General features: G+C 38.9%; 1 protein-coding gene across 1 annotated transcript in view; it reads left to right on the forward strand.

Annotated features, from left to right (window-relative positions):
- nkd2b (NKD inhibitor of WNT signaling pathway 2b) overlaps window positions 1-9,689 on the forward strand; it is a 32,030-nt gene extending 22,341 nt beyond the window's left edge. Inside the window, exons 4-10 of the mRNA XM_087812635.1 lie at window positions 3,858-3,918; window positions 5,131-5,252; window positions 5,436-5,531; window positions 5,607-5,748; window positions 6,944-6,998; window positions 7,068-7,195; window positions 8,497-9,689. Of these exons, the coding sequence (XP_087668761.1) occupies window positions 3,858-3,918; window positions 5,131-5,252; window positions 5,436-5,531; window positions 5,607-5,748; window positions 6,944-6,998; window positions 7,068-7,195; window positions 8,497-9,026 (1,134 nt within the window). The 3' untranslated portion in view covers window positions 9,027-9,689. The remainder of the gene's footprint in view (window positions 1-3,857; window positions 3,919-5,130; window positions 5,253-5,435; window positions 5,532-5,606; window positions 5,749-6,943; window positions 6,999-7,067; window positions 7,196-8,496) is intronic.
- Window positions 9,690-14,395: the final 4,706 nt, after the last annotated feature.

Consider the following 14,395-nt stretch of genomic DNA (forward strand, 5'->3'; position numbering starts at 1 on the left):
AACCTGTCCATTTCCTTCTGAATATCTAGCTACAAGCTACTTGGAAACGGGCTCGAACCGCAAAAGGTATCACAGAATTTCACATCATCACACGTGGTGTGGTTCGGTACAATCGGACGCTTGAGAATCCGAAGATAAAGGCTGGTTAAAAACACATTTTATTTTAGATAATATCATGTTCAATTCCATTCTCCGATTCCCTCCAGTTTTCCACCAGGACGGGTGAGACTAGTGTCGGTTGTCGCCCAATTTGGTGGTGGAGTCAGGACTGCAGACTCTTGTTCACAGCCACTTTTACAAGTCTGGCTCTCAACCATAAGTGAATGATCCTACGCTAGCATTTCATCATGTTCTGATGTTTAACTCCCACAGTGAATTCTCGTACACTGTCCAAGTCACGGGCGGAACAAACTTTAACTGAATAATCCACATCAGAATCCTGAACTTCTTGGAGGCTAAAGCTAGCATTATTTTCCTCTGTTTTGTTCCTCCGTCACCAAGATCCCATAAGAAACTCTCCTCGATTCAGTCACTTTCCTTCTACTGAATTCCTTTTGTTTTTTGGAGCTTCTTATTGTTTGAAATCCACCGTCTCTGTTCCTCATTTTATCTCAAACCTCAACGTGAATCTGTATTTTAACAAACCATCCTGCAGACCACATTAAATGTCGTGGCCGGTGTTTAGTAGTCGCTGCCATAAACTAAGAGGATTGTTTGTGTTTAACCATAACTAAAACCAACAGAAGACGAAGTCCTTCAGGGATCAGATGTCATCGGACTATAAGTTTCCCGAAGTCGAAAAACCTTTAAAAACGCTCCAAGAAAAAAGACACATTTGTGCCTCGTTTGTTGGTTTGTTTTCGACTGTAAGTTCTGTCTCGGTTTTGGGCATTTTTTCATACCTCCCAGTGTACGACGGCAGGATGAGAAGACTCAGCAGGAAGCTTTGATGTTCCACTGAGCGGCGGAACAGTGTGAACTCACTCTTCCTTACATGCGGCCCTTCATTAGGGGACTCGGCGCTACAAAGGCGGCAGATGAAAGGATCCGTCGCGGAGAGGAAACAACACTGCGGTGGAACCGACCACAATAGATGGAAACTGTGCTTCTATGTTTAGCTGCACCCACGATCGATCAACGTCTCTTTTACCTCCTTCTCTCTGAAGGCTCGGCTGGTATTTGTGCAGAAAGAAAATCTTCATTTTTTCCCCCCTGTGTTTCTGTGGGTTTACTCCGGGCACTCTGGTTTCCTCCCAAAGGACGGCAACTTAAAGAGGTTGATTAGGAACGCTACTATTTTCCATAGGTGTTAGTGTGTGTTTGAAAGGTTGTGTGAGTCTTTGTGTAGAGATAGATTGGTGGCTTCGAGGGCGCCCCCTTCCTCCTGTCCTAAGTAGCTGGGACAGGCTCCAGCACCATTAACCTCTAAGGGTTTGTCATGGCAAGAATCCGATACGTATCACCGTACAACAGCAACGATACGATATATAGCGATACTGGAGTAACAAGGATATATTTGTTGTATTGTCGAGTACTTGACTCTGGTGTTGCAGATTTTACTCTTGATGAATTCGTAACTGCTTTCATTTGTTTTCAAACCAAAATATGTCCAGAAATCAGCTTTAAATGCTGCTGGACTGTATCCTCTCGTCCTCTGTCATCTTGGGGATATTTGTAGTATTGTCAATTAATTCACTCTGGTGTTGCAGAATTTACTCTTGATGAAGTCGTAACTGCTTTTATTTGTTTTGAAACCAAAATATGTCCAGAAATCAGCTTTTAAATGCTGCTGGACTGTATCCTCTCGTTCTCAGTCATCCTAGGGATCTTTGTAGTATTGTCGAGTACTTGACTCTGGTGTTGCAGATTTTACTCTTGATGAAGTCGTAACTGCTTTCATTTGTTTTCAAACCAAAATATGTCCAGAAATCAGCTTTAAAAGCTGCTGGAGTCACTGTATCCTCTCGTCCTCAGTCATCTTAGGGATCTTTGTAGTATTGTCGAGTACTTGACTCTAGTGTTGCAGATTTTACTCTTGATGAAGTTGTAACTGCTTTCATTTGTTTCGAAACCAAAATATGTCCAGACATCAGCTTTAAACACTGCTGGACTGTATCCTCTCGTCCTCAGTCATCTTTGGGATATTTGTAGTATTGTCGAGTACTTGACTCCGGTTTATCAGAATTTACAGACCACATGACTCTTGACAAAGTCGTAACTGCTTTCATTTGTTGCTGAAACCAAAATACGTCCAAACATCAACTTTAAAAGCTGCAGTAGTCGGCTGTATCCTCTCGTCCTCAGTCCTCGCTTGGAACTCACACGATATCCTTGTTCCGTTCACAGCAAAGCACGTGATGACTGCTGCCACCTAGCGGCAGGAAGTTTAATTGCAACACAAAACTGATCAAGCGCCATGAACGCCACACTTTAAAGAAATATAAACCATTAAAAAACTATGATATAAATAAGAAATTGTTTGAAAGTCAAAAAAATAAATCTGTTAATTATTGATACAGTATTGTGTTTTAATATTTTCTTCCACCTCTATTACCAAACCAACTTGTACATCGAATGTCACTTATGTCAGTGAACAAAATAAATGGCAGGAATGTCAACAAAAGACTTCTACAGCAGCTCGTGGGCCAAACAAAAAACAGTTTCAACTTCAAACACCTCAGGATCCTCGAGTTCCGGCCCAGAAGAAGAAACCCGATCATCCCTCGCATCTTTTGTTCCTTTTTTATCTCCTCTCTTACTTCCTGTCCACTTTTTTCCCCCACTTCCTGTTTCCCCCCTTTCGTCGTCTCCAAAACCGGCCCCTGTTTTCCCTCAAAGTCTCCAGTGACCAATTTGAGCAGGTTCAGACCTTGACCCCCCCCGCCCCCCAACCCTCCTACATCGGGTGAAGGTCAGGGTCCAGATTACAGGCCGGTGGTATCTTTTCTCTGAAGTGCGGAATAATCACGGGCTGCGAGGCTGTTAAACAGAACCACAGGCCCTGGCGCTGTCATTACTGTGAGAAAGCGCGGGAGGGGAGTCGTGGGGGCTCCTGCACCTAAACACATGCAGATGTTCCCGACTCTCTGGCGTTTTTTAAGGTACATGGAGTTCTTTTGTTTGCGTCTATCTGTTTTTTATTTGCCGGGGTCCTTCCATGTGGAGGAGGTTTTTGATTTCAAAGAGGAATGACGTCAACGAGATGAATCATTTTGTTGTTGGAACGGTTTTGCGGCTCGAGGCCTTAATTTTCATTGTTTCCAGTCGTGATTGTGTGTTCGGACGTCGACACATGTGCTCGCGTGTCTTAAGGCACGGCGGCCATGTTTAATGATATATAGATGATTCACATATGACAGCCCCCCCCCCCCCCCGACCCTCCTCTCCTTCCGTCCCACAATGCTTCAGAAAAAACCTTAATTCAATCAGTTCCATCCTGTTCCGACTGGAACTTTTCCGCCGGGCCATTTTTCTCTCCAAACCTAAATAAATACAAGTCACTGAAACCTTGTTGTTGTTGTTGTTGTTGTGGAGAAAAGGAGTCCTGAGCAGAAACAGGTTGACAAGGACAGATGCATTGTGGGTGACGGATGCGAGGGAGCGTTTGAAGTGAATTCCGAGACGCTCGTCCTCGGCCTCTCGCTGCTGCGTCCCAGACTGTGAAACACAATAACATGCAGATGTTCAAAGAGTTCTGCCGGCGCTGGAGCCACTTCTTCTTCTTCTTCTTCTTCTCTCTCCCTCTCATCTGAGTAGGAAATGCTTGAGCTGGGATTGTTTGTTTTTCTCTGCGTCTGTGGTTCTGAACTGTAGATTCACTTACATCTCTGACCCCCTCCTCTCTTTCCATGTCCCAGGAGTTTCCAAACGGGGAGCTGAAGGAACGACAGTTCACGGATCAACACTGTCCCCTAGAGGGTAGGTGCGGAACTATCAGTGTACTACACGCTGTACTACACTCATGTGTGTTTGATCAACTGGAGGTGACGCATACCTCTGCCAAGGAGCTCAGTTACTTTGGAGATTAAATGTATGATTTAAAAAAAACGTTGTGACACTAGGTTGAGGACACAAAATCTTGAATCTTGTAGTATTGTCAAGTACTTGACTATGGTGTTGAAGTATTTACAGACCACATGACTCTTGACGAAGTCGTAACTGTTTTCAATTTTTTTTAACTAAAAATGTAATAAACATCAGCTTTAAAAGCTGCTGGAGTCAACTGTATCCTCTCGTCCTCAGTCAGCGAGGAAGTAATGACTGATGCCATCTAGTGGGCCAAGAGTTTAATTACATGCAACAAATGTCATAAATGTCAAGATCGACTTGATTCTATGTTAAAACAAAATCTTAAAGCTGAAAAACGAAAGAAAAAGTAGCAAAAACAAATATATATTTGTAGTATTGTTGAGTACTTGACTCTGGTGTTCTAGTATTTACAGACCACATGACTCTTGACAAAGTCGTAACTGCTTGCATTTGTTCAAAACGTGGCCAAACAACAGCTTTAAAAGCTGCTGGAGACGATTGTATCCTCTCGTCCTCAGACTCAACTCACCGTTCCATTAGCTGTGGTAGACGTAATAACTGCTGCCATCTAGTGGCTGGATGTTTAATACAAAAAAACATTAAAATAAACGAACGTCATGAACATTTTTTTTTGTAAATAAAGAAATCAAAATATTTTATTTTATACACACTATAATGAAAAAACTACAATAAAAGAACTATGATTACGTAATTAAAAAATCGATACAATATCGTAAAAAGCAAACATCGCATGTGTGTGATATTATTTTCTTACATCCATAATCATTGGTGGTTCAGTTTCTAGTCAAGAGTTTAAACATGTCCTTCAATAGTTGTTGAAAGCTCTTGCGGGGCCACATAAAACAAACGTGATGGGCTGGTTTTTGGCCTTCGTGCCAGAGCTTTACATAACCAACCCTGTCCTGTTGAGACCTTATAACCAATGATAAAACCACTAGATTAGAAGAGGTGACCAATGCTACATTTGCAAGGTGGTCATAATGTTATGGCAGATTATTTTGTTTGTTTTTTTTAAACCAGAATAAAGTTATTTTTTATATCCCATAATCATCTGACTTTACTCTTTTGTCTTGTTATCAGTGGTCCTTCCTCCAGAGAAGGCGGCAGGTTGCGAGAGCTACCTTCAGTATCTTCGCCAGGAGGACCGAGAAATACACAAAGATTCCTCCAAAACTCCGGGGAAGAAACCCATCAGTCTAGATGTAAGTCGTCAACTTGTTCACTTAAATGATTTTCTAGGGTCAGGGTTCATGTAGAGGCGAAGAAGAGAGTGCAGGTAGGGTGGAGATGAAAGTGAAAAGGGTTGTTTTTTATGGATTCTCTGAGGTGGAAAATAGAAAAATGACTCTAAACAGTGTGTGAAGTTGTGCGTTTGTTGCCGACAGGACCTGGAGTGCGACGTGTCGGTGGAGGACGACAACCGTCAGGAGTGGATCTTCACTCTCTACGACTTCGACAACAGCGGGAAAGTGACGAAAGAGGTTCGTTGGCGTTTGTGTCCTTTTTTTAAAGAAGAAGAAAAAGAGTTTCTCCGTCTCACGTGCCGATCCACGCAGGACATGTCCAGCCTCATGCACACCATCTACGACGTGGTGGACGCGTCCGTCAACCAGTCCTGCAGCAACAACAGCAAGACCCTCCGTGTGAAGCTGACGGTGACCCCGGAGCCCAAGTCTCACCGGAGAGACACGAGGACAGGTACAGACTGAGGGTTCACTTGTGTTGTTCTGGGTCAAGGTGACCCGAAGGCCTGAAAACAAATATGTTTGTGGTATCCCTTGTGTTGTCTCTGGGTCAAGGTGACCCGAAGGCCCTGAAATTAAATATGTTTGTGATATGCCTTGTGATATCTCTGGGTCAAGGTGACCTGAAGGCCACAAACCAAATGTGTTTTTGCTATCCCTCGTATTGTCTCAGGGTCAAGGAGACCCGAAGGCCCGAAAGTAAATGTGTTTGTGCTATCCCTTGTGTTGCCCCGGGGTCAATGTGACCTGAAAGCTGGAAAACAAATGTGTTTGTGGTATGCCATGTGTTATTTCAGGGTTAAGGTGACCTGAAGGTCAGAAAACAAATGTGTTTGTGGTATCACTTGTGTTGTCTCTGGGTCAAGGTGACCCGAAGGCCGTAAACCAAATGTGTTTGTGCTATGTCTTGTGTTGTCTCTGGGTCAAGGAGACCCGAAGAACCGAAAGTAAATGTGTTTGTAGTATGGGGGTCCTGGGTCAAGGTGAACTATACCTCAAACACATTTGTTTTACGGCCTTCGGGTCACCTTGACCCAGAGATAACACAGGGGTTAACACTTGAGATATTAGAAGTTTATCAAATGTTGAAACTTGTTTTTAAGCGATAAAATATATACTTTTAAATAATTAAATGCAATTAACTCTGTATTGAAAGGATTCAATAAACATTCTAAATAATTCTAATAATTAAAAAAAAAAAGTACACATAAAGTTTTATATTCTAATTCCAATAATTCCATTATAAAATGTATAAATTCAATATTTTGTTTTATTCATCGATTTTTTAATTCTATATATTTATATATAACATTTTTATATTGACTTTAACAATATATGTTTTTTAAAATTCGATTTTTTTAAATTCAATAATACAAGAAAAATATAACCGATTCAATATATAAATTAAATAAATTAAGTTAGAAATAATTAAACCTTTCAATAAACATGATTTAAATCGATCAGTCGATAAAAACAAACTTTCAATATGGACATTATTTAATGGAAAATAATTGCATGCTTAAAAAACATTTAAAAATTCAAGCGTCAACATATTAAATAACTAAATTAGTCTATAACTATACCAGTCTTTTTTTTCATTATAACACAAGCGTATTAATATATAACTTAAGTCCCTTTTCCTTCCAAAGACCGTCATCCGGACGAGGGACGTGCCGCCGACAAGAGGCTGTCGTCTTATACCAGGTGAGTCTCGCTTTAGTCAAATAGTTAAAAAATGAAGAAGAAAAATCTAAATAATGGTTTTATTTACAGCAACAAAGGGCCGAGCAATGAGGGACCAACCACTGAGGGCCAGCATTACTGTGTGGACGAGAACACGGAGCGGAGGAATCACTACCTGGACTTGGCTGGTATTGAGAACTACACGTCTAGATTTGAAGGTATGAACTGGCAGTACTTTCTTTATCATGAATTGTTTTGTGTGTGAAATACAAACAAAACCATTTATAGAGGGAGAATCTATAGTCAGACGCTGCGCCATCTGCTGGGCGTCTCGTGTCATTACAAGCATCACAACGAACCACGTTTTTGTCTCATAATATCCAGTGACAAATGTAAAATATAACCAAAACAATTCAACCAAAATAATGTGAAATACATTGATCAAATAATATTTCATCATTCATTCACAATTGTAAAATTAACAAATAACAACAAGTTGTAAACGTCAAATGTGACATTTTTAGAATTTTATTTTTATTAACATGACTAAGATTATACTGTATTTAACACAATATTAATTGTTTGAATTAAATTTTGTATCTTTTTTTCTAGTCTATTGTTTTTTGATATATTCATCATTATTCTATTTATTATGTTTGTTATTTTATTTGATCATTATTTTTTATAATTTATTATTATTTTACATATTTTATGATCGTTGTTCTTATTATTTTACGTGTATTGTATGTCTTAATATAATAAGTATTTAGGTTTAACTTTCGTTGCAACTGCTATAAAATATAAATCGCCCAAATTTGGGAAGAATACAGGAGATCAAATAGAATAAAACCAATACTGTAGTTTAAAATGAAATTATTTTATTGATCAAAATAACAACTAGTTAAATCCTAGTGCAACAACAACTTTCATAATAAAAATAAATTAATAGAATTGTATAAATATGTATTTAAATGAATTTATTTATTAAAGAAAAGAGGTTGTAAACGTGCAGCGACAGATGTATAACCGCTACAATAATATAAGCTAAAGCTATGCTAGCAGGCAGAGTTGTTTACATGGCCACCATGAGGTCAAAGGTCATGTAAATACTATCAGTTTTAATTAGCAATTATTTTCATTATTCATTACAAGGCTACTATAAATACTAAATAAGATTGTAAGGGGTTTTGTTTAAGGATTTTTTTCCTTCGCTTTCGTCATTTAAATGAGGATTATTTTTCCCGCTAAAATGGTGAAGTAGTGAATATAAATAATTATTTGGGAAACAATTGTTTTGTATTAGAACATTTAAAAAATCCCAGAAGTTACAATGATTAGCTTGATTTTGTTGCTTGTTATTTCACCTTTAACTCCTATATCTTTGGCCCCTCACAACCATCAGTGTATGAAATGTGGCCCTTGAAGAACTATAATTGTCCACCACTCACACATCCAACTGGTCAATAAAGAGCAGTTCTAAGTTCTAAGGAGGATTCTTCTCTTCTTCCCTCTCCGTCAGGAACCAGCCCTCCTCAGGACGCCCACAACCGAAGTTCTCAGAGCCAGAGTCGCTCTCGCTCGCAGGAACCCGACTCCCAGGTGGTCCACCACCGGCGCTCGCAGGTCATCGGCGACGGCTACAACCCCGGCGAGCCTCGGGGCAAAGGCTTCGTCAAGTCCCCCAAAGGCACCTACAAGGGAGGCGCGGGGAAATCCACTAAATGTCACGGTCACCACCCTCCTCATCTCCAAGGTCACGGGGGTCACGGGGGTCAGGACGTGTACCACATGCCGCACCAGCCCGCCGGCCACCACCAGCACCCGCTCCAGTACAGCCACAGCAAACGTATGAGGAGCAAAGCCAGAGAGGCCTTGTCCCCCTCCAAGACGCCACTGTCCCCTCACCCCGCCGTGCCCTCCGGCCCGGACCACGCCTCCGGACCCCCCGGGAGCCCCGGCTTCATGGTCCCCGTCGTCCAGCGCCACGAGCATCACCATCACCACGAACACCACCACCACCACCACTACCACCATTACCACCAGACATGATCCGCGTCCAGAACCCACGCCAGTCTGAAGGACTTTAACGCCATCCTGCGGGAGCGTCTCACGACTCACGAGGATCTTGTTATTCTCCTCTAGTAAGCTACACAGATGTATGTCCCCAGAGTAGACCAGGACCAGTGGAGTGTGAAGGACCTGAAGGATCATTGAAGTACAAAAGTGTGTGTCTGGCACAGAAGTTTTTTTTTTTTTTTTTTGTAGATACTTTTCATGGACTTTTGCTGGGACTGCTGCCATTTTGTCACCGACTTTTTTTCACAAAGGGACCAGACGTGTGACTGGGATTCTCATCGTCGTCACTTCAAGCTAGTCGTGCGAAGACCTTTTTCCAAAAACATGGATCTCAGGTGTAACTTATGGAAGCAAGTCAGTGCCGTCAGAATATTGAATGGTTGAATTGAACTTTTTAAATGTTTAAAACTCTGATTTTAGAAGATTGAAATCTTATTTTTCTAGCATTAAATTCTATTTTAAATAATTGAATTGATTTTTCTTTTTTTTTTAAATAATTGATCAAACAAATGTATATTTTTAAACTTTTTTTTTTAAATCAGGTAAAGTTTGATCCAATACATCTAATAAATAAAAAGAAAGAATAATTTTAAATTAAACGTTTTTCAATTCTTATCCTTTTAAACTCAATCTGAAAATGGCTACGAATGAAAAAATATTCTTTTTACAAAATGTATTTTTTAATTATTAGTGTATCATCAAATTATACATGATTTTTTAATTCATTATGAAAATATATATTTTTTGATTCAATTGTTTAAAAAAATCGAATTCCAATAATTGTTTAAAAAAAAAAAAAATCCAATCCACATACAAATAAATTATTGAATTCAATTATTTAAAAAATAAATAATAATAATAATAATTCATTTATTAAATGTGTTTGACTGTAAAGATCATTAATAACAAACACAAATATAAATGATTTCATTTAATTTATTAAATAAATTCATTAGAATTCAACCTTTTAATATAAAAATGATTGAATTCAATTATTTTAAAAAATCTATCTCAGTTGTTTCGAATGTAAAATTCTGAATTTCAACATTTCAAATGTTGAATCCAACAATTCAATCTTGTGACGTCACAGACACGCTTCCATAGCAACGGTGCTGCTGCTCTCGAGCTGTTCACAGAAGCCTCCGCTGTGTTCCGAGGTGTTCGGGGAAAAGGGGGGGAGGTTGGGGGGGTTTAAAATCACCACTGCCAGTTTTAATGCAAAAATATCTTGCTATATGTATAAAAAATATATATATATATGTAAACACATTTTACTGTATAATACGCGTATATGCATATTTTATCATGAACGTAATTATGCATATATGTTTTTTTTGTCTTTTATATATTTTAATAAACAGTATATAGTTCATTCACATGATGAGATGCCGTTTCTTTATTTTCAATACATTTACTTAATGATCATTTAAATGATTGGTGCTTTATGAGAGTGCAATGACCACTAGTCACCACTAGGTGGGAACATAACTCCGCCAAAACACAACCTGCACCTGTTGACTCTGGTTTGTTTATATGTATCCAGTCCCATAATGATGACGTAGAACGTGGTTTCAGTTGAGACGTCAGGCTGTCTAGAATTTCAGTCGTTTTGATGGTAACGTTCATAATGGAAGACGCTTTTATTTACTTTATCTTTCATTAAATTCACATTCATTGGATGATCCACTGCAGGAGTCTGAAAGCAATTACATTTTAGGATAACATTTGAGTAAATAAATAAATCACTTCCATCTGGACGTCATGACAGAATAATAATAAAGAAGGAGCATTTGAAGAAGTGGTTACATAATAAAACTTAACTAAATTAGATATTAAAAATAAAATAAAAATACTTGACAGTTTAGTTTTCTATGTTTTAATAAGTAAATCACATATTTGTTAATTGTCTTTATTTAAATGCATTGGGTTCCAAGGTTATTGAGTTATCCATTAGCCATTATGCCCGAATGAAAGATAATTCAGAATTGAATATTTAATATTTTTGTACACTCGCAACTTTATATATATTAAAAAAATATTTCTCTTTTTTTTATACACAAGTTAGTTTGACAAAAAAAGGTCAGATTACAGTAAAAAAAAAAAAAAAAAGTATTTTAAAGGAATGTCCTGAAATGCTTATTATTAAAAAATGTTTAATTTATAATGTCAACCACTCGTATTATTTACTTATCCACTTCAGTTTATATATAATAAATAAATAAAAACTGTAGCCGTGACACAATTACATTTTTACCGTGGCTAGCTTTAAAATACATAAATATTTAACTTCCATCTGCACAACATAACAGTAAAAAAAAACGAAATAAAAGTATTCAAAGTTATCTAGCTGTTGATGCACATTAAAATATTTATTTATAGCTTTTTTTCTGGCTACATATGGGAATTGTCTTTTATTTAACTCGGCACTAGATAATTCTCCTCAAAGAGAAGGTAAACAATCTGTTAGTTTGCATGATTAGCAACAGCGAGTATTTAAACCATGAATCCCAAATATATAAGCCGACTAAAATAAAACTATGCTCAGGCTGTCGGTGACAAAGGTACTAAAGAAGCTCAGAAACTAGGCTGTATTAAGAGAAGTCGGATTGATTTTTTGTAATAATTGATCTTTCTTGTTTAACCCATAGTCCAAACAGTGTTTCTGTCAAACAATTATACAAGTATTTACGATTTTGTGAAATTGTGTCTGAAAATGTGTTTTTTTCACACCAAAATCTTCTAAATTAACTTAATGGATGGCAAATACTAGTAATAATCCACCAGAACAAGTGTGAACATGCAGAATAGAAGGAAAATGGCCAAATTGTTATGGTTGAAAAATAATGAAATATAAATTTGTATTTTCTATAGAATATTTAAAGATTGAAATTCTGAAATATATTTATAGAGCGCTTTTCCAACAATCAAAAACAAAACTCAAAGTATATTCTTTAAAGGTCAAGATAACACTGAATAACAGGAGTTCCAGAAAATCAAGGAAAAGCACAAATAAAAACGTCTAAAGATGTTTCTTGAAAGAGTCACTAGACTCCATGAAGATTCTGTGGTGTGGTGGATAGAGCAAGTGCCTCAGAAACTCTTCAGTCGGCTCCAGCTTGGGTTCAATTCCCACATTGACTAACTAGATGACATTTCACTTGTGGTTTTTTGGCCTTTAAATCTTGATGTGGATCACAAATGCCACCTAAGCACAAGTCCTGCTGTGAGGTGGTCGTGGTCTAGTGGAGGCTATCTTGGATTGGCTGTCGTTGAACATGAGTGAGATCAACTCCCGTCTCAGCTTATAAATCTTAGACATCCCTGGTAAACTTTTAAAGTGATGTCCTCAATATGTATGCTAAATACGCCTGGAGCACAGGGCAAAATGTGAAAGTTCTATGGTGGAGTGGATAGAGCAAGTGCCTCTGAAACCCTTCGGTTGGCCAAAGCGTGGGTTCGATTCCCACTCCTTCCATCACTAACTGAAACAAACTGAGTTGGACATGGAGAGCCAAGGGTTTCAATTTTAATGTGTTTGTCCTCAATATGTATGCTAAATACGCCCGGAGCACAGGTCCAAATGTGAAAGTTCTGTGGTGGAGTGAATAGAGCAAGTACCTCTGAGATCCTTTCGGTTGGGTTAGTCGTGGGTTCGATTCCCACTCCCTCCACCACTAACAGAAACAAACTGAGTTGGACATGGAGAGCCAAGGGTTTCAACTTTAATGTGTTTTTCCTCAATATGTATGCTAAATACGCCCGGAGCACAGGTCCAAATGTGAAAGTTCTGTGGTGGAGTGAATAGAGCAAGTGCCTATGAGACCCTTTCGGTTGGGTTTGTCGTGGGTTCGAGTCCCACTCCCTCCATCAACAAACTGTGTTGGACACAGAGAGCCCAGTGATGTGTGAAGCCCCTGGAAAAAGTGCCCTGGTGGAGTGACTAGAGCACGTGCCTCTGAGACCCGTTGGGTTGGTCGTGGGTTCGAGACCCACTCGCTCCAGCAAGCTGTGTGGGACACTGAGACCCCAGTGATGTGTGAAGCCCCCGGAAAAAGTGACCTGGTGGAGTGACTAGAGCAAGTAGCTCTGAGACCCTTTCGGTTGGGTTGGTCCTGGATTCGAGTCCCACTTGCTCCACCAAGCTGTGTGGGACACGCAGAGCCCAGTGATGCGTGAAGCCCCCGGAAAAAGTGACCTGGTGGAGTGACTAGAGCAAGTGCCTCTGAGACCCTTTCGGTTGGGTTGGTTGTGGGTTCAGGTCCCACTCCCTCCATCAACAAACTGTGTGGGACACGCAGAGCTCATTGATGCGCGAAGCCCCCGGAAAGAGTGACCTGTGCTTATTAAAACGTTACTGTGCTGTACTGCGCCTTAATTTTCACAAGTCGGATAAAAGTCGTGCTGTAATGAAAAGGTTTTTCTTTAGACTCTACAAAGCAGCAGGAGCTTAAAAAGATTACAATAGGCTCGTCTGTGATTGGATTTGACACAACAATCTAGTCCGTGGGCCTTTTGACTCTCCTGCAGTTCACCTGGCAAAAAAACAAGGTTGCGAGAAACCCAAAGTGGAATGCAAGGTCCAAAAGGCAGGACAACAGATACAAGCCGCTGAAATTGAATTCCGTAATTGGTTGGCTCAAGAAATGGAGTCGAGCCACTGGATTTTTTTTGGGGGGGTGACAATAGAGACAAGTCAGTTGATTTGGGACCAGGCGGTTTTCCAGGCGTGTTGAAGTCCAGTTTAGGAGGCTGTTGTGAAGCTTGCAGTGATTTTATGATTTTATGTTGGTCACGTTAATATCATGAACTATAAAGATGCCAGCGTTTAAGTTAAAGGGTTAGTTTGGCCGAAATTCAACCTTAAAAGTATATATACAGGTATATATATATATATATGCTTTAAGTAGCAGCTTAACCTTATGTAAGAGAGTCATGTCACTGATATACTACTTTATTCAATACATTTATAAACGTTCTTCTTCTAAGTGAAATCCATCAGTAACTTAACAATGAAGTTGAATCTATTTACTCTATTCCCCCCCGACAGGCGACTCTCTCTCTCTCTCTCCATCTTGTCTCCCCCCCTCGACCCCTCTTCCAATTAAAATAATTGTTTAAAATAAATAAATTCAATTCCACATACAAATAAATTATTGAATTCAAGTATTAAATAAAGAAATAATAATAATAATGATTCATTTAAAATGTGTTTGACTGTAAAAATCATTAATAACAAACACAAATAAAAATAATTGCATTTAATGTATTAAATAAATTCATTAAAATTCAACCTTTCAATATAAAAATGATTGAATTCAATTCCTTTAAAAAAAGCTATTTCA

This window comes from Callionymus lyra, chromosome 17, assembly GCF_982586985.1.
Source record: "Callionymus lyra chromosome 17, fCalLyr1.hap1.1, whole genome shotgun sequence".
Classification (NCBI taxonomy): Eukaryota; Metazoa; Chordata; class Actinopteri; order Syngnathiformes; family Callionymidae; genus Callionymus; species Callionymus lyra.